Genomic DNA, 23,728 nt, shown 5'->3' with positions numbered 1-23,728 from the left:
TTAATAAGTAGTCCAAACCAAAATAAAGTGCTCAAAACGCAATAATGAAAAACAATTCATAATAAATCAACAAAACGTGCAAGTCCCAAGGGTGACACAGGTTCCCGGCCAATTGCGTTACACGTCGGTCCGGGTCAAATTGATGACTATAAGCGGATGATATATAACCGATTTCTTATTTTTTTATTTATTTCTCATGCAGATTACCGTTTAATTAACATTTATATATTTATTACATGAATATTAAGTAATGAAACTGAAAGCTTCGCTATTACCTGAATTTGATATACTTTCAAAATACGTCGGTAGTGCAAATAGGCTAAGACACAGCTTGCCGGTGGTTTTACAATAAATAAACTGTAGACTATCAATGCCGGCTGTATGTCTGTATTATATGTCGGCTCTTGGCCGCCTGGAAAAGTCCATTCACAAACTTGTCAATTGATGCCTGGATCATGGGTTTGTCCAAAACCAAGTTCGCTTTTTACTAACTTGCATGAGATTAGTCTAGCTATCAAACTGAGACTAATCTATGTTTAGACTTTTTTAGCACAGTTTAGACCCCTTATAACGATCACGTTCGTCATTTTATTTATTTTTCTCCATATGTTGAAATGTACGAACAGACCCAAATGAACACTATAAGCGGAGTACTTGATCACTATAAGCAAATTATTTAAACAGTATTTGTATAGGAACGATTCCGTCCCAAGCTTTTTGATCCATATAAGCGGTGTATCAATATAACAGTGATCGCTATACCGGTCTCCACTGTACAATATTTGAAACATAATAAAACACACAGCTTACCTGTCCTTGCTTCACTGTTAATACAGCTTTCTCTGAGAACTGCAAGCAGATATGAGCCAAATCTGAAGATGAAAAGCTTCAACTATCTCCATTTCTTATGAAACTGTTATCCTATCCAATCATTCCATCGTCGTCCTTGCATAATGCAATAACCATTGTGACCATAAGCTGCACTTGTATCAAGTCACACACTAACTAATTGAGCAAACGGTCATTATAACGCAGGTAAAGTTAGTCTACTTTTTACTTTGAATAAACTCCTAAAACATAACGTTAATAAACGAGATGTAATACTTGGTTCAGCGATGGACCAGAACACAAACAACATTATATTAAGTACCAATATACACGAGGTGAATTCAAACAAGTGCTACATGAGCACAAATACAGGGCAAATGTGATTTGGATTTGAAGATTCAAGTTACTGCCAATGATCAAACTGTCAATATTAAAAGAAAAAAAAAACGACAGCAACGGTAAGAAACCCGCACCGAGAGACAGACCAACGAGTCAGAAAATGAGTGCGTTGGACGAGATGGGGTAAATGCATGACTGACGTCACAGATCCGGGAGATAATTGTGTTATTTCTAAGGAATGGAAATAGATAAAGTGTTCATTTTAACGGCACAAACCGGCACAAATCGAGCACAAACGAATGACACCGGTTTGGAGCGATTTGGACAACATGGGGTGGAGAGTGACGTCACACAGCCCAAAAAAGAATGCTTAATATCTCAAACATCACACCAGCACAAATGTTCATTTTTGCTGCACAAATCAGCACAAACACAGCACAAATGAATGGAATAGTTTTGGTGATTATTTAATTATATGGGGTGCCAACTTCACGGAGGTAACGTGTCACAGGCTAGGCGCAGAAATGCGTGGCGGTGCAGGAGGACGAGGGTCGCAATTCACTTTTTGTTTGACCACTGTTCCTAAGTTCTAATGCCCTTTTATTTTGAGTGCGAGTGTGTTTGGCTACAGTTTTGAATATAAATGATTTGTAATGTACGTTTGTGAGTAAGTTAGGCTAACACCGCAAATGGTGTGTGTGTGTGTGCAAGTGTATGCGTGCATGCATTGTGTTTGTTAATGGATTCTAGAAATATACTCTGTAGATGTGTATTAGCAATTAGGATTTGAAGGCAAGTACATTTTACAAAGGATAAACAATATGCATTTGAAGTCACAATTTATTTTATGTTTATTGTATCGTGAAACACTATGCACTTGACTGAACATTTATTGTTGTATTTTTATTGAATTGTTAAAGTCATAGAATTCTGAAACAAATGTTTTGAGAGAATTCAAATATTCAAATAAATATATTTCAGAATAAACTTGGAACCGGAGCATGAGCAGCTAGTAACGTGTTTCTTCCTACTATGTTGTACACAGCACGGATCGCCGGCTCAGGTTCCCCTATAGGCCTGAGGCCGGTAACATTAGCAATGACTCTCAAAGTTTTAGACCAGGGGTAGGGAACCTTTTTCCCCATTCGAGTGTTCACAAATGTATTCACGGGCCACAAACGCAAAAAGCTCAAAAACGCCATACAATAAGATCATGAAACAAGTGTAAATGTAAATATTGGAATAATGCTCAAAAGCAATATTTTATACTTAAAAAAGAACTGCATTTATATTGCATTTATCAAAACATAATTGTACACTAAAGTAAACATTTTCAACAGTGCAAACTTTGTTTTCAACATACAAAGCTACAGTGAATAAAATCAGTGTATTTCAATAAACTATTTACTATATACATATAGTCGATTGTGCCAAACCCCTAAATTCCCCCAAGTTCAAAATAATTTCCCCCAACATTTCCCCCCTACAAATTGTAACCGGTGAGGTTAATTGGTCCTCCTTATTAAATGCAGCTGGTGCAGGTAACTTCAGTAATGGGTTCCACGGGTATGGGATATAGAAATGCGCTTCCTAGTGTGGGGAGCAAGTCTCTACCTTCCCTTATGTCAGGGCGCTTGAATTAGTCTCGAACTATAGATATAGCTATTACATTTATACATTTCTGGGTTTATGATTAACGTAATTTGACTTGCCATGTATTTTGGTTAGGCTGAAGCGAGTGTTGGTCGCCCCCTGGTGGTAATTGTCTGATTGTACTTGTATGTATTGTAATCGGTTTTCAATATTTTTAACTAGTCCTGTTATATACAGAATAAATTGTTATTTGTCTTTTATTTGCACGTCTCTGCTTACTCTGATTTGTTTAAGGGGGGCCTGCATTGGGGAATTGATCTTTAGCTTTAAGTATTTCTTTGGGTGAAATTCCCAAAGAGGCGTAGTTGACAATTACCGGGTAGAAGCGAATCTGTGTGCGTCATGCCACAGCTCGGCTCCCTATGGTTACAAAAGGTTGCCCCCAAATTTCCCCCCATGGCTCGTAAAAATCCCCCAAATTTAGGGGAAAATCCCCCGATCTGGCAACAGTGCTGACGGGGCGCTTCTATTTTAATTGGCGCAGCTTTTGTATTCTTTACGGTAGTGGTTTAGTGGCTGAGGACCAATTGCATGCGAGTCAAGCCATCCCACGTGATACCACTCAGCCAATCAGGTCTGTGCATTGCAGGCGGTAAACACTGCGACTCTACAGTGCAGGCAGATGAGAGAGGTTACACGTGAAAAGACGGTAGAAAGAAAAATAAAGATGGCGATACATGTAGAGAAAACAAAGGGAGAGATACAGATGACTGCGCCGGAAAACGTTGAAAAAAAGACTGAGACGGAGAAAGGGAGAGAGAAATAAGGAACAGATGGCGCTCTCCAAAAAAGTGGACAGCGAAAATAGAGCATTTAATCCGGAATGGACACTGATTTCTGTTCATACTTCCCACTGGGAGCACTAGAACATAAGAACATAAGAAAGTTTACAATCGAGAGGAGGCCATTCGACCCGTCGTGCTCGTTTGGTGTCCATTAATATCTAAGTGATCCCAGGATCCTATCCAGTCTATTTTTAAATGTTCCCAAACATCGCTGGGGAGTTTGTTCAGATTGTGACGCCTCTCTGTGTGAAGAAGTGTCTCCTGTCTTCTGTCTTGAATGCCTTGAAGCCCAATTTGCATTTGTGTCCCCGGGTGCGTGTGTCCCTGCTGATCTGGAAAAGCTCCTCTGGTTTGATGTGGTCGATGCCTTTCATGATTTTGAAGACTTGGATCAAGTCCCCACGTAGTCTCCTCTGTTCCAGGGTGAAAAGGTTCAGTTCCTCAGTCTCTCAGTAGGACTTTCCCTTCAGACCTGGAATAAGTCTGGTTGCTCTCCTCTGAACTGCCTCTAGAGCAGCGATATCTTTCTTGAAGTGTGGAGCCCAGAACTGTCCACAGTATCCAGATGAGCTCTAACTAGTGCATTGTACAGTCTGAACATCACTGCCCTTGTTCTCAATTCTACACTTTTGACAAAACACCCTAGCATTGTGTTTGCCTTTTTTATTGCTTCCCCACATTGTTTGGATGGGGAAAGTGTGTCTCATATGTTCAGAAACCATGGGACTTATTAAAAGTGCCAAGGTGAAACGCCATTATGAGACAAAACATAAAGGTTTTGAAGAAACATACCCACTCAAATCTGAAATGAGATCACAGAAAATAAGACCAATTATGACCAGTCCACCAGGATCCTGAGCCACACATTCACTGCCCAACAACGTGCTCATGAGTGTTCCCTCAGAGCTGCTTGGATTTTGGGTCAACACAAAAAGCCATTCACTGATGGAGTGGTTGTCAAAGAATGCATGAGTGCATTAGCTGAAATACTACTTGAGGGAAAACAAAAACGAAAGTTTTGTGATAAACTGCGAGGCAGCTTTCTCCACAATGAACATAATCAAAACTAAATATCGTTCCAGCCTCACCAATGAGCACCTCGACGTGTATCAGAATGGCCCTGACTCCATTCAAGCCCAGGTTTAAAATCCTGGCAGGACAAGCTAGAGCTCAATTCAATCACTGAGCAAAAAAGTGGGGGAGTTGAATATAAGAGGGGAAGAAAGTGAGCCTCTAAAACTGTTCAATTGTTAAGATGTGTTGAGATTTATTACCTGTAAAATTGGTTGAGATTTGAGTCACGATGTGAAACAGAAAGGGGAAATTCAAGCTTTTCCTTCCTTATTTTTCTGAAGTTAAGCACTTTATTTAAACATGCACAATTTTCACATTTGATTTATTTTCTCTTATTTTGAAATGCAGCCCTACTTTTATTTAGTAAATGAGAGAACATCATACATATCGGCAGTCATACATATATGTTCAGTTCTATGTTACGTGACTAAATATTGTCAAAAAGTTTTTGAATTGTACTGAATTAATTTGATTTGACAGCCAGGTATTGATTACATGCAGATGTTGATACAACTACTAGGCTACTTAAATATATATCACACTAAATAGTTAGACATTATGATCTTCTGGACCTTTGCTTCAAGAAATTTTCTCTAACTGGACCTCTTTAAATTTTAGTCGAATACCCCTGTTCTAGTGGATATATAATATTGTGCACAGACTAACTTAACATGAATACTGGGAAAATATATATTGAAAACATTTGTTTTTAAACTACTCATTAAATACTTACTACTCATAAATACTTTTCTCATCCATGTTATTGTCCGCCTTCCATCTATTAGTTTTCTTATTTTCTTAAATACTGATTAAACTTACTCTGTAAATACAGTTACAAACAGGGCTAGTAACATTTTAGCCATACTTCTGGAAATGTTGCTATACTAGCCCGGCTTGCTAGTGCCAAAACTCCTTAATATCCACCCCTGGTCATATGACATTATATATAGGGCCTATCAAAATATCCTAGAAAAGCTTAACATCCTGAAACACACAGCCCTTAGTTTCAGAAACGTGAGCTCATATAGTGGCAATTAAAAGTTATTCCAAGCAAAAATTTGTAACAGTTTCAACTGAAAGAAGCTCAGCAATACTAACATCAAGTAGCCTGTTGTATTGTATGTTAGGCTATAAGCAGGTTAAGAGGCTAATACCAATCTAGGATTGACAATACTTTATGCTTCATGCCTGTAGAGGGATCTGTCCTTGTAGCAGATAGTGAGCAGGAAGATGTGATAGATTAATACTTAAATAAACATGAAGAAAATAATGTTCTCTTAATCATGGTGCTCCAAGCAAACCTCATTTAACCATAGTAAAGTAATTGCTACAGTATGTTAAGAAAGGAGGGTTGAAATGTGAGATTTAAACTGTGCAGACTTAAGCACATATCACAGATTATTATTACTTGTTTAAATGTGGTGTGAACAGTTCATCGTTGACTACCCGGTGCTTTGACTTTCTGGGGGAGTGGGGGGCCCAAAATTCTTAATGGCACCCCTGGCTACAACAGGTGCAAATCTGCTAACAAATAATGTCAATAATATATTAATATACGACTTGCAGAAAATCACGTTTCATGAATCATCACGATTATATGTACTGTCTGCTGTCGTTTTGTTTTTTCTGATACTTGAGTTAATAGTTTGGCAAAGACAAATACATAAATCACGACCCAATCTTTAAATTTGATGTTCGAAATGAAACGATTAAAACATGTTCACCCCTACTGACTAATACTCGTGGCTATAGCCAGTTAACTGATCTCACTGCAGCTGGACTGGAGGACTGAATTCAAAGCTTAATTGACTGACCAGCTGTAACATCAATATTCATTATAATTTATTGCAATATACAATGTATAAATATAAATCCCTCCCATAACTACTTTTATTATTATTATATATAATATTGTTATTAATATTATTATATACATAATAATAATTATTACAAATATAATACATAATTATTATTAATAATAATAGGTAATATTTTATTGGTAATCATTATTATTATTGATACTTATAATAATTATTATGATGTATTATATATAATAATATTAATAATATTATATCTGGCATTTCATTCAGATGAATAAAGTTTAAAGAGTATGTTTAAAATGGCAAGCAGTGTGCTGATAATTTGACCTCTGGTATGTCTGGTAGTGTGCTGTACTGGCTGTGTGCTGTGTATCCAGATAACTGATATGTTAATAAATATTAACTCTCTATTTTAAATGCTACATGGTTATTGCAGCCTGGTTGCCCGGTGACAGTTGCTTGGCCACTCACCACTTGCATCTTCTGAACATTCGAAAATTTCAGCTGCTGCAGCCGAGCAGGAGAGACGGAGACGAGACGGGGACACACACACTCAGACAACACAATGTGCGACAACCTGACAGAGTACTTCAAATCTCACTATGAAGAGAACCTCCGAGAGGCGTGAGTTGAAGACTTTGGTTTGACTGTTTTAAGTTTGTTATTTGTTGTTTATGTTACATTATTACATGTGGTTGGTTCGTGTCCAGTTCCCATTGTATTTGTATTCATATTGGTATGGTATTAGAACATTAGAACAAGTTTACAAATGAGAGGAGGCCATTTGACCCATCGTGCTTGTTTGGTGTCCATTAATATCTAAGTGATGCAAGGATCCTATCCAGTCTATTTTTAAATGTTCCCAAACTTTCAGCTTCTACCACATCGCTGGGGAGTTTGTTCCAGATTGTGACAACTCTCTGTGTGAAGAAGTGTCTCCTGTTTTGCGTTTTGAATGCCTTGAAGCCCAGTTTCCATTTGTGTCCCTGTGTTTGTCCCTGTTGATCTGGAAAAGCTCCCCTGGTTTGATGTGGTCGATGCCTTTCATGATTTTGAAGACTTGGATCAATTCCCCACGTAGTCTCCTCTGTTCCAGGGTGAAAAGGTTCAGTTCCCTCACTCTCTCTGAGTAGGACTTTCCCTTCAGACCTGGAATAAGTCTGGTTGCTCTCCTCTGAACTGCCTCTAGAGCAGCGATATCTTTCTTGAAGTGTGGAGCCCAGAACTGTCCACAGTATCCAGATGAGCTCTAACTAGTGCATTGTACAGTCTGAACATTACTGCCCTTGTTTTAAATTCTACACTTTTGACAATATACCCTAACACTCTGTTTGCCTTTTTTATTGCTTCCCCACATTGTTTGGATGATGAAAGTGAGGCGTCCACATAGACTCCTAGGTCTTTCTCATGCGTTACTTAATCTAGATCTGTACCTCCTATAGTGTAATTATAGTGGACATTTTTGTTACCTGCATGTATTACCTTGCACTTGTCCACATTGAATTTCATTTGCCAGGTGTCGGCCCACAACTGAATATTATCTAAATCCCTCTGAATAGCCTGTGCTGCCTAGATTGTATCTGCTGAGCCACCTATTTTAGTATCATCTGCAAAGTTGACAAGTTTGCTAACTATCCCAGAGTCCAGATAATTAATTATTAGATTAGAAAAAGCAAAGGCCCTAGTACTGATCCCTGTGGAACTCCACTGACAACCTCACTCCAGTTAGAAGCGACTCCTCTAATCAACACCCTCTGTTTCCTATACATCAACCAGTTCATAATCCATCTACTTACATTACCCTGAATGTCTACAGCTTCCAATTTGAGGATCAGTCTTTGGTGTGGAACCTTATCAAAAGCTTTTTGAAAACCTAAGTATATCATATCATATGCTTTCACATGATCTACAGCTGCAGTCGCATGTTCAAAAAATTTGAATAAATTAGTAAGACATGATCTGCCACATCTAAACCCATGTTGACTATCTCTAAGAATATGGTTTTCATTAAGATGCTGTAAGAATTAAGAATTGTAAGTACCACAATTGCACAATGTGGGACTCTTTGCACATTTCCTTTTTGAATGTGAATCACCTTGGAGATTATTATTATTATTAGTAGTAGTAGTATTAGTAGTAGTTAGATATAGAGTGCAATACACTACCATACAATTCATAAGATCATTTATATTGGACCCTATTGGATTAATGTTCCTACTGTACCTAAAAAAACTCATGAACACCTTACCTTTATAAACAAAAGGTTGAGAGTATTAATAGAACATTCAATAATCTTATTGGACTTAGTTAGCCTTGTCAGTAACACTTTTTGTACTTTTTAACCTGTGCTTAAAATGACTCCTCCTCTGTGTCAGTGAGACATTGTCTTCCACTGGGGACAAGTTTCTGGTTCCCGCCACTCGAATGCTGGGGAAGAGAGAGGAAGCGGCAATGGTCCAGCAGGCACTGAAGGCCCAGAGGGAGGTGAGGGAGCCAAGATGGCAAATGATGCAAATGCACTTTCCCCCTATAGGAACAGAGATGCGCTGGGCAAATTCAGTTAATCTGGAAATACAGGGAGATCGACAGAAGGGTGACTGGCCAGTACATGTGTATATGACAGAACTGGCACAGCTACTGACACTCTCTCATATGGGATTTGTTTTGTGTTACTCCATCATTCCTGGAGGGCTGTGGTGTCTTCAGATTTTTGTTCTAAACCAGCTCTTGGCTTCTTCATTGATTAAAAGGTATCCAACCCTCATCTCCAGATTCAAAAATGTTTAGTGGGGAAAACATTTTGCATAATCAACCTGTTTTAAGATATCAGCAAGAAACCTAAAATCTGAAAATCTACAAGAAGTCTAAGATTATGAGATAAGTGGGAGCTCCAGCTGACACAAAAAACAGTAAAACCAGGAGCGAAGTTTGACACCCGTTGTCTAAATAAACTCTCCTCAATCTCTCTCTCTCTTTCTCTCAGGAGTTCAAGCTGACTCTGGTCAAACTCCAAGTCCGAAGGGATAAACTGAGAGAGAAAGAGGTCCAGATGAAAGAATCCTGGAAGAAGTATGATCAGCTCTTCAAGGTATCATTCTCTTGCTCCCTCTCTTTCAGTCCTTGTACTACGGTATATAGACAGTCAAGAGTGTATCTGAATAACCCCCCACCCCCTCTCTCTTTCCCTTATAGGACAATGAGATGAAGAGGATGCAGGCTCTCAGGAAGGCCACCCAGGAGCGGGAGCTGATCATTCACAACTCAGCGGAGCTGGCCAACCTGCAGGCAGCCACGGTGGCACTGGGGCAGCAGAGGGAGCAGCTGGAGAAGCGTAACCTTAGCAAAGCTAGATACCTGCATTACCTGGAGAGCGTGGTGAAGGCCTCTGAGCAGGTAAAGCTGGAGAGAGAGAGGAGGGGAGGAGTAGAGGAAGAGGATGGGGTGGGAAGGAGAGTGGGAGAGGGAGAGGGAGAAAAGGGGAGAGAGAGGGCAAGAGAGGGAGAGGAGGTGGGGTCAGAAGAGGGGAGATGGACAGGTGGGTAGATGAAGAAAAGGTAGGAGAGATGTGCAACTCTGAGTCTTTATCCACAGAGCCAGGCAGTGACTCTCCACATGCCCCTCTGTCTCAGTTCCAGGAGGTGCGCCAGGTGATGTCCCGCTACGACACACTGGTTCTGACCCAGGAAGACTTGCTGCGCACGGCCCAGGAGAACCAGGAGAGAATGGATCGAGACCGGGCTCAACTGGCCCGCTTCAGGGAGCATGGCCACGACAGCATCCTGCAGCACAACAACAAGCTGGCACAGCTACAGACCACCCTGGATGCTGCCCGCACCAACACACTGCATTGGGTAACCACACCGAGGGAGGGGAGAGGAGACCAGGGGAGGAGAGAGCTGGGAGAGAGGGATAGGGATGAGGAGGTTTGATGGATGAAGCAGGAGGAGGGTGAGAGGCAGAAGGAGAGGAGGAAGAGTGGAGATGGACGGTAGGGAGCAGCTGGAGACAGGGTCTAGAGAGGAGGAAGATACGGTTTGGGAGGGAAAGAGATGGGAGGAGAGAGTGAGAGAACAGAAGAGTTAGAAAAGTGTCTCTTATTCACCCCCTTCTCTCCTTTCGCCCTCTCACTCTCTGTCCAGGAGTCCAGATGGGCTCACATACAGAACACAGCCGCCAAGAAGACCCTGTTACTGGGCACTATAAAGATGGCCACCCTCAACCTCTACCAGACAGTGTGTAAGAGGCCAAGAGACTCAGCAGACGGGCCTATTGCCCTGGAGGACACAACCAAACAGCTGGAGCTGGTACTGATCTACCCCAGACACACACACAGACACACACGCACACACACACACACACACACACACAGCTTGACTGTGTAAGATAAATTAGTGAGTCAGTGTATCAGTTAGCCAGTCAGAGTCAGAATTAATCAGTCAGTCAATCAACGTGTCAGTCAAAATGTCTATTGGTCAATCAGTCAGTATGTGATAAAGTGAAATAGTCACTCAGTCAGTGAATGAGTCTTGATGTTATAGTGCTCTACAGACCTCCTGTTTCTTTCAGATCCAGAATTTCCTGATTGATTTGATCTCCGTTTGGGAAGAAGTCAGTAAACCTGACAGTCAGCCTGGCATCACTACTCACAGATAAGGCATCAGCCGCTGCGACTGCCTCCCACCCCCTGGACTGTCCCCTGGAGTTAAGAAGACTGAATTACACCCAGATGTTATTAATTGCTACATACCAATATACCGCCAATAAAATGTTATTGCTTTGTTTAGCAGGAGTGGAGATTATGGGTCATTATATTGTATATTACATTTATTTATCTTTAAATATCGATAAATATGTATCTCTCTCTCTCTCATATATATATATATATATTATATACATGGTGAGTGTAATTGGTTTTGAAGCAATCTGCAAAATGTGCCCAGAGGAAAGTAATTATTTTTCACTTAATTCTCCCCTCCAACCCCCCATCTCCACACCCATTCTCACCTCCTCTCCCCTCCCTGTCCCCACCCTCTCTTTCATTTTCAAACCCCTCCCAAAGCCATACTTTCTGCTCTGTCTCTCCCTCTGTCCCTCTCTCTTTCTCTCTCTCTGCTCTTTCTGTCAGTATTGTCAAAACATCTAATCAACACCTACAATTAACCACAATGCTACCATTCAGAAGACAGTTTATTAGAAGCACCCTTGAATAAAAAATACAATGTACACACTAGGGTTTATAGTACACAACCATTTTCAGTGATACAAAAAAAGGTACTCTATTACATTTACCACTTCCCTTTTTACAGTTTGAACATGGTTTAAAGCCAATGCTTTAAGTGGTTTGCTATGGTTTTAACCTGTATTGCCTGGGCTTTACTACACTGGACCATGAATGAAGCCTTGTCTACCACAGTCAACAGGCCTTAGAGATATGTGTCATGGTGTATCATTAGTGTTCCTATGTAGTCCAGTATAGACAACCAGGTACAACCAAAGTGACAAGATGTTAAAAGTACTCTTGTATTATTGTTTTCCTATATTGTATTGCAGTAGATAGCCTTGATAGTTGCCAATAGGGTTGTCCCTCTTTCTCTCTCTCTCTCTCTCTCTCTCTCTCTCTCTCTCTTTGTCTGTTCTGCCTCCCTCCCTCCCTCCCTCTCTTGTTGATGTTGGCTTACGAATGGGTCTTTTCTATGACTGAGCCAATGTGCGTAACCCTTATATAGTATAACTCACTCACACATTCAAATATAGCGTCTCAGTGTGACCTGTCCCCCTTGGGTTTTAAAAGCCACCAGGCAAGGATATCAAATACCTTGGTAACTTCTGCTATTTAAATCTCAGGACAGAGGGCAGGAAGAAAGAGAGAGAGAAGCCGTCAATACTCATACCAGGTAAGCTGTATTTCAAATTAACTGGAGTATGTAAATTGTGGGAGGCTGCTATACAGTAGGACGGGAGATGCAGAGATTAACAGTATGTGACAGTATTCAGAAAGGGTTTACAGTAATGCTTACTATTGTATATTTTTTACTGTGACCATTTTATGATTTACTAGTTTAACTACATTTTCTCCCCAGTTTATTACAAACTTAATCTTTCCTTAAAAATACCCCCAAAAAATAGTTCATGCATATACATTGCACTACAACCTAACTAGGAGTTTTGCAGAGATGTATAGTTTTAATACAGGACACAACAACAATGAGACAGCAGACACAAGGCAGCGAGAGTGAAAGACAGAGAGAGACGACAATCAGTCCACAATACACACACTACCACCAGCTGCAGACACTAGATCCCAAGCACATTTAGTTTAATCTCAGCCCTGGCTGTCTCTCTGTTCAGGAGTGTTTTAGTAGAATCCCTGTGTGTCACGTCCTGCAGTTACTACAGCTAGAATCCATCCAACTTTTGTAAACGATGTGCTTCGATGTCACACAAACTGTTTCTTAACTGACTAAAGACATAATTGAAAGGCAGGAAAACAGAAACAATTAGATAAAAATAAGGTACATTTCACAAAAGACAAAGAAGAGAAAGGTTACAGTACATTTTGATGTCTTACATTGCACATGAATAAGTCATGACTATAGGCTATGTTACACACTATTTACATTGCTTCTGCTAATCTTTCTGGAATGCTACTGAACAAGAAATTTTAGATATTTTTAAACTACTTTTAAGCCTCATGCATTGTGTGCACTTTGGTCAGGATATGACAGTGATTTATTAGTGTGTGTATATATATATATATATACCGGTTAAGTTTGCAGGGGGTGAGAGGGGTCTGTTGGTAGTGGACTAAACCTGTTTGTATATTGTAGTATTTAAAAATAATGCATACAGCTCTACTCAAAATACTGACATATGCTCTGAGCTATTCCAGTTGACCACATCACAGGAGGTCCTGTATCTTGGCCATTAGACCAACCTTTAACAACCAGTGTCTAAAGACTTGGAAACCATCCCTTCTGATCCATTAAGCAAAAACTGCTGTGGTCAATTCTGTCACTCAGAGATCTTTACAAACACTGTTAACTCAATGGTAACAGCTGTGGTTAATACTAAAATACTGATGGACGATAATAGAGTTCTTCAGCACTGTTGCCCTGCACTAACTATAGTACGACCCTGGTAAGTCCAAAAAGGGGTGTGTTTTAATTGAGCTAGAAAGGGAAGGAGGAGTAACCCCCGCAATGATTTGCAATCATTCTTGCCTTTCTGGATCAGAGCAGAACTGACACAACACACATTCCAGAGAGACAGAGATTCATTCTGACTTGACTGGATTCCATAGAAGGGCGGCATTCCACCCCTCTGCAATTGCAGGTTACAGGTTAGCACAGACGTCAGCAGAGAACACGACTCTGACATTGCAAATGAGCTCTCTTTAGTCAACTCATGACTTGTCTCATCAGAGCTTTTCTTATTATTATTATTATTATTATTTCTTAGCAGATGCTCCTATCCAGGGCAAAATCATTATTTATTTATTTTACATACAATTACCCATTTATATAGCTGGGTTTTTACTGGAGCAATGTGGGTACCTTGCTCAAGGGTACAAGAGCAGTGTCCCCCTCCTGGGATTTAACCCACAACTTCCACTCCAGAGTCCAGAGCCATAACCACTACTCCACACTGCTGCACATTTTACATTTTGGTAAACACTTGGAGATTTCAAGTTGAATGGACAGTAAATTAAAGAGCTTCAATTATTCAGGCTTTGTGTAAACTAAACAAGTTAAAGAGTCAAAGGAAGGAGTCTCTCCCCCACAATCTCTGAAGGACTGACCCAAAATGCCTGCCTAACCCATCAGAGGACTGACTTGGGGGATCTCATTTCAATTGCTTCCATTTTTTATTATTATTATAAAACCTGCTGCATCCTCCATAACTGGGGATTGGAAACAGCAAGCAGTCTCACTATGGTTTGGGTTTGTCCAGCTGTGGTACGCTAAACCGAGATGCTTTAAATCAGTGGACCACAACTGGGAACCCAATGTTTATTACCCAATGAACCCTGCTTATTTTGAGCTCTTGATTACTTAATTGTATTGATAATTGGCTGAAACAGTTTAATCAACATCTGAAGTGAGCTGGAGATTTGAAGTTAAATATACAATTATATAAGTCACTGTTTGAATGCCAAATGATTCAAACTGAGAACTTGATTTGCTCAATTTAGCCTTCAGTGTTAGACAATTGGTCCCCAGACCCAGGCCACAGGGACCTTAGCCTTATGGGGAGACACCATTCTATTGAATCAATCAGACTGCAGGGTTATAAAGTCTATGTGTCCTAATTAATGTTCTCTTCAGATGGATGATAGACCTTTGGGTCAAATATGACAAAGTTATCCCGATAAATGTTCTCCAAGAATGGAAAGGACTTGATTTAAATCAATGAGATTGAGTCTCTAGACCATAGGGGAGGTGAGCAGGCTTTCTTTAGCCAAAGTCTCCAAACCCCCTGTCCTCTCTGTGTTTTGTCCCTGCTGAACTCTGCACAACCCAACCCTGTAACTGACTGTTTATTCCATACCTGTTTTCAGCTAACAAACACACACACAATAACTATTCTTGTGGGGTGCCACATTAACATTAACACTGTACCAAGTGCTGTGTTTCAGAACTCCCCTCGTTCTAGCCTATTGTTCTACTGAGCAGCTGTTAGGGACTGTAGCCTCCATACACATCAAGAGAGGCTTATTCTGCTTCATACAGTGCCACTCCCACCTGTGTTGCTAGAATATCAATTGATCACCTGTTAATAATTAGGCAGCTCTGATATAAGTGAGGGGGAGATTAATCAAAGCAACTGGTTGTTGTAGATGTTTTCTTCTTCTTCCTCCCCCCCGTAGAGCAGTACTTCCCGAACCTATATATATATATAGCACTGGGACAACAATACAATTCCAATGTTTTACACTTTTTATTGTTTTCATTGTCATCACTTCATTGACCTTTTGGTCAGTCAGGCATTCAGAGATCACTGGGAAAAAGCACCTCAATCTCCTTCCCCTCAAACCAACTTCAAGGACCAGAAATGAAATCGCCTCTTCTTGCTTGATTCATCAATGACTAACGTGTTCCCCAAGTCTTTAGAAATGGGTGATGCAGAAAGGGTAGGCTGTGAAACGAACTGGTTTGGGGTCCTGCAAGTCCAGGACAAGAGATTACTGATGTAGGTCAGCCCTGGTCCTGGAGAGCAACAAGGCTTTCTGCTCTGCATTCCAAACCAGTACTCAACCACAAAATGGAACCAATTACTGGTGAATCAATTAAGTCAATTTTAAGCCCCACCTATAAAACTCTAAGGCACCACTGCTCTCCAAGAAACAGGGCTGGCGACAGCTGCTCTTGAAGTGGTGAGTGGAGACAGGTTCATAGTGACCAGATGAAACCTGTTCATTGTAAATTCAAAATACTCTTTGAGGGGGGAGCAGTAAATTACCTCAACAGCTGAAGCAATGCATGCTCATTTATACTGCTCCATTTCAGTTGAGGTCACTTACTCCTTGCTTTCTAAAGACCCACCTAGTGTCAAAACATCTTGGTGGTGAATATGGGACCAGTTAGTAGCCTTAACTTTAATGCCATATCTGGTCCTGGTCTCTGAGTCAATTCTGACTTGAGCCTCCAGGTTGTCCAGGTTTCCTGCAGTATTATTGTCTAATCTCTAGGTGAAAGATGCTCACTCTTAACACCATGGTCTTTTTTTGGTCCATTGTCACTTAAACATTGTGGTTTCATTTTATTGCTGTGCACCAGGCCTTTCAGAGCAGTCTTGCCTACCATCAAGACATCCTCCTATGCTGCCCCTGCCCAAAATGGCAGAAGCAGGCAATCCCTTGCTGTGCTCCGAGCAGGAGCTGACCTGCTCAATCTGCCTGGACATTTTCACCGACCCCGTGTCTACGCCCTGTGGCCACAACTTCTGCCAGCTGTGCATCGGGGGCTACTGGTCGTCCAGCGAGGTCAGCACCTGTCCCTTATGCAAGCGAGTTTTCCAGGGTCGGCCAGAGCTCAGCATCAACCGTGTCTTCTCCATGATTGCCGAGAGCTACAAGGAGGCCAGTGTGGGGCCTGCCAGCAGCCTGGGGATGGGGGAGGTGGCTAAACCTGGGGAGATTGCTTGTGACGTGTGCATGGGCAGAAGGCTACGTGCTGTGCGCTCCTGCCTAACTTGCACTGCATCCTACTGCGAGACCCACCTCCAGCCCCATGCCCAGAACCCGAACTTTGCGCACCACCGGCTGCTGGATCCCCAGCAGGCCTTCAAGAGCCGAATGTGCAAGACCCACCACAAGCTCCTGGAGGTGTTCTGCCGCAACGAACAAGTCTGCGTGTGTTCCAGCTGTGCCCAGCTTGAGCACAGGAAGCACAGGACCGTTTCTGTGCAGGCTGAGCGAAACATCAAACAGGTTAGCAACAAACAGGGGTTTGGAGGGAGAGGTCATTGCATAGGATGGTGGCTCCTTGAGGGGTTGACTATCAGGTTATCAGTAATCCAGTTTCTGGGGTTCAAAAAGCTTCAAGAATATAGGCAAAGCAATACAATAATTTAATAAAGTAATATTTTAACTATGTAAAAAGCAGATTTATTAGTGGATGTTTAAGCTAATCAAGTCAAAATCGAGTGCAGTAATCCCAAAGCTTCAGAATCCAAGGGACAAGATAGGTGCACGTGTGTAAATACTTTTAAGCATTTGACCTGGAGATAAGGGATATGCAAACAATGGGAGAGATATCAGATTAATAAGTGTGTGAAGTGTGCCCCTTCATGGATTGTTGGCTGTGTGTGTGTCCATCTTAGAGACTGCTGGGCAAGATTGAGACTGAGATACAGAAGGGCATCCATCAGAGATCACACAAGCTGTCGGAGCTCCGAGGCACTGTGGATTCCTTCAGAGTGAGTATGAAATCTGAGCGTTTCATAGACTGTGTACTGGGAATGCATAAGCCGAGACAGATTCCACAGCACTGAAGGCTCAAAGGTGATTTGACAGGGAGGAGGTGGCGGGGGAGTAGTTCACAGGGCTTTCACAGGAAAATTAGAATGAAGAAAAGGTTAATTGGGTCCAATCCAATCTGGTTCCTATAGGACCGTAGTGGCCAGTCCTGTAGCTGTCTGTCTAACTCATCCATCATAACTAACTGTGAATGTTTAAATAACATCTACAGAATAACATCTTGTTATTCCTTATCTAGTTAAGATAAGAATGTACAGCCCGGTAGGGGAGGCATGAATAAGGGTGTGAGACCATTTCAGGAAATATGTGTAAATGCAAAGTGCCAGTAAATGTCCTTCAGCTTGCAGATGTAAATATCTGTTTTCACAGCGATAAGGAATGTCTGTGAATCCTGTTTTTGTTAGTATTGTCTTTAAAAGCTGTTCAGTGCTGCCTGTGTGTAGAGAGATCTTGAACTGCCAGACTGTCTTTAGATTTCTCTCCCTGCAATTGCTTGAAATAAAGCATCTTCACTGACTTCAGCTAAACAAAAAGGTGAAGCTTTATTCTTCCACATCACCAAATGGGTAGACTCAACAGAAACCTAGGTGTCATTACATTCACATGATGAGCTTGCACACTCTAACCCTGTTCTTTGGACTGATGACTGTGACCTATGTCTTCCTCCATCCTAGAACTCCGCTCAGAGGGAGACTGCGGAAGTGGAGGATATTCTCCTAGGTGTGATCCGGTCAGCGGAGAGGATCAGGAGGGAGCTGGTCGAAGGGATCAGGCAGAAGCAGGCGGCCATGGAAGCACGGGGGGACGTCCTGATTGGCCAACTGGAGCAGGAGGTGGCAGAGCTGCAGAACCGGCACTTGTCCCTGGAGCAGCTCTCCAGCTCGGAGGACCACATCCACTTCTTGCAGGTATGGCTGAGGCAGGGTGCAGGATGAGGGATGCAGAAGCAGGGGACAGAGACTGAGGGGTCAAGTTACAAAGAAGTGGACTTTATACAGCACTATGTAAGGGACACGAACAGAGAGGCACCCACACAGAGTACAACGCCCCTTGCGTACAGGGGAGAGAGAGAGAGAGAGAGAGAGACACGCAGCGAGAGTGCATGGAATCTGGGACAGCCCTAGAGGTTTATTTAAAAATGAGCTGTTCAATGTCGCCCTCTAGTGGCAATTGACTGAGTTACATATTCCAAAACCTATTGCGGTTTGTTCCTCTCTCCTCTCCTCTTTCTGGATACCTGTGTTAACCTCCATATGTCTCATCCTCACACTGCATACACTTATGTATTGCAGTGTCCAGTCAGTCTATCAGCATCTCTCTCTCTCTCTGGCAGAGTTTCAAGTCCATAAGCTCCCCCCTTGCTACAGAAGACCTATCGGAGGTCAGTGTGGACATGCAACTGTCCCTGGAGGAGGTGAAGATGGCACTGAGAGACCTGAGAGAGAGGCTGGACAACATCCAAATGGGCGAGGTCAGATCACCACCATCCAGTAAGTGTCAGACTTCCAAAATTCCCAAACATCACAATCGTAAAGGCACCGCCCCTAGGCAAGTCTACCCTGGTAAGGGCAATATGGGTCAACTGCAATGAACTGAATGCAGCGCACTAACTAGAGATGATCCCGTACTAACCTAGTACACAAGTTTAATACCCATTGCAATGAAGTTCGTCCCCAGCTGCGGACTGAAAACGGTCTCCATTGTAACGAACCCCTAAATATCTGCTCCTGCCCTCTAGAGGAGAATAAGTACAGGACTAACTTAGTCCTACTCCAGCTTTGGTCTAACTATGGATAGTACCATACTAACTGGGGGGAAAAAACTTGAAACCTCACAAAATGTATTGACAGCTTTTGTCACTGAACAACATCTGTTTTGTTCTTATGTTGTCAATGTCAAAAACAAAAATGTATAATTGTAATTTATGAATAGCGACAATTTCTGTTATACATGGATACAATTGACACCACCGCTAAAAACGTAAATCACAATAACCAGTGTTCAAATTGTCGTTTGAAAGGTTTTATTTCATCACTGACTTCACTTCCTGTTTGGTAGCATAACAACAAACTTAATCCTTAGTACCGGACTAAAGCTGGGCATCAGCTAGTCTGCAACTTTGCTCCACCTTTTTTTTTTTTTTTTTTCCATTGCAATGGGTACTAACTTAATATTTGGCTGGGGATGATCCAGAGAACATACTGTACTAGCTAGTACACAACTTAGTACAGAGCTCCATACTAACCCAATAGGATTTTTGTCCTTTTAACTTTTTTTCCTCTGGTGGTATTTTATGCTTTTCAATAACTTTGCTGTGCTTCACTAACACTGGACCTTATGAAACCAATGATACACCATTATCAGCAGAAATTTAATCTATAAGCACCTTGTATTCTGATCAGTCAGTTTGCTGTAACTGTTTCTGTATGATCAGTAAATTCCACCCATCCTGACCAAGCTGCGCACAATATTGTTGTATCCTTTGCTCTGCGTTTCATACTGATTTTGTAGCTGACTTTCAGCAGGATGTGTGCTGTGTATTGTACTTCACCGCCCTGACTGTAGTAGGTCATGTCTGGTGAAGGGTGTTTGCTGTGACTTCTGTAAGGCTGGATAAGGATATTTCTTTTGTCTGTTTCAGTTCCAGTTTCTCTCCCTCGCACTGAGAGTATGATGAGCCTACGGGGGCTGAGGAGGAGGGAGTGGTCTCTAAAAGGTGAGATGTGCTGCTGCCACTTGTTTGTACAAAAATGGACAGGACAGTGCAACCCCCAGATCCAGAGTCGAGAGTCCCTGGTGCAGAGAGTTATTACTCCTGCTGATTCCTTAACTAAATACAGCTCTAGGTAACTGTATCAGCAAGTACTTTTCCTACAGACCTTCTCCAACTAATCTACCATTTTCTCCTTCAGATCTCCGGAAGCTGCGAACAGGATCCGGTAAGTCCACTTTGCTTATTTTGCCTTTCAATCGGTGCTTGGGTGTTTGCTGCAAATGGGAGAAGTGGCACACAAATGCATGGAGGCTGGGAGAAAATCTAAACTTTCACCCACCTACTAATGGGAAAACTCCAATCCTGTACTCCAGAGTGACTTCATTTTGATTTCTTTACAGGATTATTTGTATTCTATTCAGAAATGCATACACATTCAAGTACAGGTTTGTAGTTTGATAGTGGGTTGAAGTTTTCTTTACATTCGTACCTAAATTCTATTTCAGTATTGTTCATAATAAAGAGTGGACTGGGAGAGCTATACTGATTCGATGCTATCTGTTCACATTGCAGGTGTAAAGAAGATCCGGACCTATTCAGGTGAGTCAATCTCAGACTCTAGTAATGGAAGAAGATGATAATGAATACCTTTCCCAGCTATAAGTCACTGTGGAGTTCCTGTATTACTTGGAACCACTCAGCCAAGGAGTATCACCCCACCAGAATTAGTGGTACTGTCTTGGGTTCCTAATTGTTAGGGGAGATCAAATAGCCACCTCGTAGTCCAAGAAAGATGAGACAAGTGTTTTATTTTACAGAAAATGTTGAGGTCCTCAAGCCCAGTCCTGGGGCCCTACTGCTAAATGTTCATTTTAGCATGCAATTTGTTCAATTAGGGTTGAACAACTGGACCAAAATCCAGGACAGTGAGAACCACTGCAGTAGAGGGACTTGGATAAAGCTGGTGGTCTGTGATAAGCAGAACAAATATAAAAGCTTTGCCTAATGCCTCCTCTTTCCTCCACCCCTGTGTAGAGAACATAACCCTGAACCCCATCACAGCCTACCCCTTCCTCATCCTCTCAGACGACCGCAAGCAAGTGAAGCGCGGCGAGAAGCTGCAGTACTACCGCAACAGCCCGCAGCGCTACGACGTGTGGTCCTGTGTGCTGGGCAAGGAGGGCTTCACCTCAGGGCGGCACTACTGGGAGGTGGTAGTGGGTGACAATAAGGACTGGAAGCTGGGGGTAGTGCACGAGTCCGCACAACGGAAAGGACTATTTGACATGAGCCCCCGGGTGGGCTACTGGGCCCTGTGGTGGGGGGGGTCCCAGCTACGGGCTCTCACCAACCCCAACCCCACCAAGGTGAAGCCGAGCACGAGGCTGAAGCACATTGGGGTGTTCCTCGACTACGAGGAAGGCCAGGTGTCCTTTTACAATGCCAAGACGGGCTCGGAGATCTACACCTACAGTGACTCCTTCTCCGAGAAACTGTTCCCTCTGTTCGGCACGGGGGACAAGGATGTGCCCCTCATCATCTCCAGCCTATACGCCATCGCAGAGTGAGAGCAAGTGCGTTAGGCTGGGACAAAGAGAGAGGTGTGGGGAGGGAGGTGGAGAGATTGGGAAGCCATGACCTAGGGAGGTGGAAAGGGGGTGGGGGTGGCTGAGCCAGATCAAGGGTAGGGGAAGGAAGGCGAGATTGTGAGACAGGAGAGCAAGAGGCAGGGGAGGAGGCAGAGAGAGAGTTGGGAGGGTGATGAAAAGATTGAGAGAAGGGGAGGGGGAGGAATTTGTAGATAATGGAAATGGAACAAGGTGGAACGAGAGATGCAAAGTGTCAGGACAAATGGGAAAGGGAGATGGAGAAACAGAGTGGTGGGAGACGGAAAAGAGTGGAGGAAGTTCCCCAGTGGTCAATGGTCTCCAAAGCTGCTGCTGAAAAGCCTCCACCCAGGTAGTTACAGATGCTGCCACCTAAATCCCCAATTTCCTGAAGACTGTTGCTCAGAGCGTCTGCTATGTTAACACTGATTACATAAACCTGTGCCAATGCCAGTAACGAGCATACCAGTTTCCAGCACACTACACTCCGACCACCCAAAATCTAGAATGGCTCCAGGCAATATGTAAGTGAATTGTTTAGACCCATGTTCTGAACATAAATTGCAGTACAGTCTAGGGGAGCAGTATTGTAAAAACAAAAATCACTAACCACATTGGAGAGCCCTCCGAATTGGTTTGGTGTTGGCAAAAGGAAAAAGTACCTGGAAACAACATCTTTTCTCAAATCCTGGCTTGCCTCCTGCAAGAACAGAAGGAGCACATTTTCCTCTCTGTCTCACTGGCTCCCTTTCTATCCCAATCTCTCTCTGTACAGAAACTCTCCCTCATGTGTGTCTTCTGCCACCTGACTCTGGACAACACTAGTCAACTTTATCCTACCACACACTCACTTGTATTAGAAGGATTTCAGTTTTTTTTTTTTACGTGTTAAAACCCATTCAGTGATCAACAGCACTTTTTTCTTTTCTTTCTTCCAGCGCTCATTCCAAAAGTTAAGGTGTTGATTTGGGGAATGTTTTTTTTGTTTTTTGTACTTGTATCAAATATCAATTAATTTTGATGCATTGCATTTTAGGACTTATTCATGATGGGGGCCATTTACTGAATTCCTATGACTGTTGGCTGTTGTGTTGCTTCTTTTTCCTTTTCCTTCACAGTCATTGAATGTACACAAGAATTATTCTAAATAAAAGAAAACAATGAAAAGTTACTTGAAAAATGCCAATATGCACTGTTCTAAGATAATTGACCAACAGCAGCCAGAGGGTAAGTGTTTGTGTATAATCAGATCTATATTCTATAATTTTTACAAAGAATGAGAATACATTGCAAATCATCCAAACACTTCCACTGCCTTCCCTGGAAAGAGAAAAATGAAGAGAATCTGTACTCATGCCAGTGGTTATGTGTAACAATGTTTTTAATTAAAATGCCCCTGAAGTCAAAATGAGATGTCTTTATACACTGGGGACTAGTGTGTGTGTGTGTGTTGTATGGTTATCAGCTCTGTGTAAGAATGCAAACCCACCCAAGCTCAATGAATGGAGAAGCAGAAAGTGCTTAGGTCCTGTTACAGTTGTAATCGGCAATAGCTTCAGGGCATGGCTTAAGATAATTTAAAATGAATTGACTATGTCACTGATGACTGATAATAATGAAAGCTGAAAACATGGAGTCTCCTATTTCAGTAATGGAGAGGAGGGTATCAAACAGTCTCATGATTTTTCCTGCACACTGAAGTAGGCAAGTAGCTGTGTAAACCCGCTTAAAAATAACTGAATGGCTACGCTTAAGAGATTTTAAAGCCAGCCCTGATATCCTTGGCTTGTAAAGATTCGGACACATTTCATTCTGATCAATGGAGAAGATGAGAATTGAGCATTTTTGCAATTCCTTTTAGGACACATCAGCTATTCCCCTTACCTGCCTTGTGACTTTATTGTGTTGAGGTAATGTGAGAGACACTTTCA

The 23,728-nt window shown here is 42.1% G+C and overlaps 2 protein-coding genes across 2 annotated transcripts; both read left to right on the top strand.

Annotated features, from left to right (window-relative positions):
* The first annotated feature begins 7,010 nt into the window (after positions 1-7,010).
* LOC136767314 (coiled-coil domain-containing protein 42-like) lies at positions 7,011-11,273 on the top strand. The gene is made up of 7 exons (XM_066721085.1): positions 7,011-7,123; positions 8,875-8,983; positions 9,483-9,587; positions 9,692-9,892; positions 10,129-10,350; positions 10,639-10,803; positions 11,066-11,273. Exons 1-7 carry the CDS (start codon positions 7,065-7,067, stop codon positions 11,150-11,152), a joined length of 948 nt encoding a protein of 315 aa, XP_066577182.1. The 5' UTR covers positions 7,011-7,064; the 3' UTR covers positions 11,153-11,273.
* An 875-nt stretch (positions 11,274-12,148) lies between these two features.
* Positions 12,149-22,968, top strand: btr30 (bloodthirsty-related gene family, member 30). The gene is made up of 9 exons (XM_066721765.1): positions 12,149-12,393; positions 16,276-16,928; positions 17,321-17,416; positions 18,152-18,385; positions 18,811-18,967; positions 20,119-20,193; positions 20,390-20,416; positions 20,764-20,790; positions 21,226-22,968. Exons 2-9 carry the CDS (start codon positions 16,317-16,319, stop codon positions 21,756-21,758), a joined length of 1,761 nt encoding a protein of 586 aa, XP_066577862.1. The 5' UTR covers positions 12,149-12,393; positions 16,276-16,316; the 3' UTR covers positions 21,759-22,968.
* The last annotated feature ends 760 nt before the right edge of the window (positions 22,969-23,728 follow it).

This window comes from Amia ocellicauda, chromosome 14 (genome assembly GCF_036373705.1).
Source record: "Amia ocellicauda isolate fAmiCal2 chromosome 14, fAmiCal2.hap1, whole genome shotgun sequence".
Taxonomy (NCBI): domain Eukaryota; kingdom Metazoa; phylum Chordata; class Actinopteri; order Amiiformes; family Amiidae; genus Amia; species Amia ocellicauda.
This window is presented reverse-complemented; position numbering and strand designations above follow the sequence as displayed.

What these genes read in the sequence shown, in the direction of transcription:
- LOC136767314 (XM_066721085.1), top strand. Translation starts at nt 7,065, where the DNA reads ATGTGCGACAACCTGACAGAGTACTTCAAATCTCACTATGAAGAGAAC. An exon ending in CACTGAAGGCCCAGAGGGAG is followed by an intron (nt 8,984 to 9,482) that starts GTGAGGGAGCCA and finishes TCTTTCTCTCAG; the next exon opens with GAGTTCAAGCTGACTCTGGT. An exon ending in TGGTGAAGGCCTCTGAGCAG is followed by an intron (nt 9,893 to 10,128) that starts GTAAAGCTGGAG and finishes CCTCTGTCTCAG; the next exon opens with TTCCAGGAGGTGCGCCAGGT.
- btr30 (XM_066721765.1), top strand. Translation starts at nt 16,317, where the DNA reads ATGCTGCCCCTGCCCAAAATGGCAGAAGCAGGCAATCCCTTGCTGTGC. An exon ending in GCACTGTGGATTCCTTCAGA is followed by an intron (nt 17,417 to 18,151) that starts GTGAGTATGAAA and finishes CCTCCATCCTAG; the next exon opens with AACTCCGCTCAGAGGGAGAC. An exon ending in GAAGATCCGGACCTATTCAG is followed by an intron (nt 20,791 to 21,225) that starts GTGAGTCAATCT and finishes ACCCCTGTGTAG; the next exon opens with AGAACATAACCCTGAACCCC.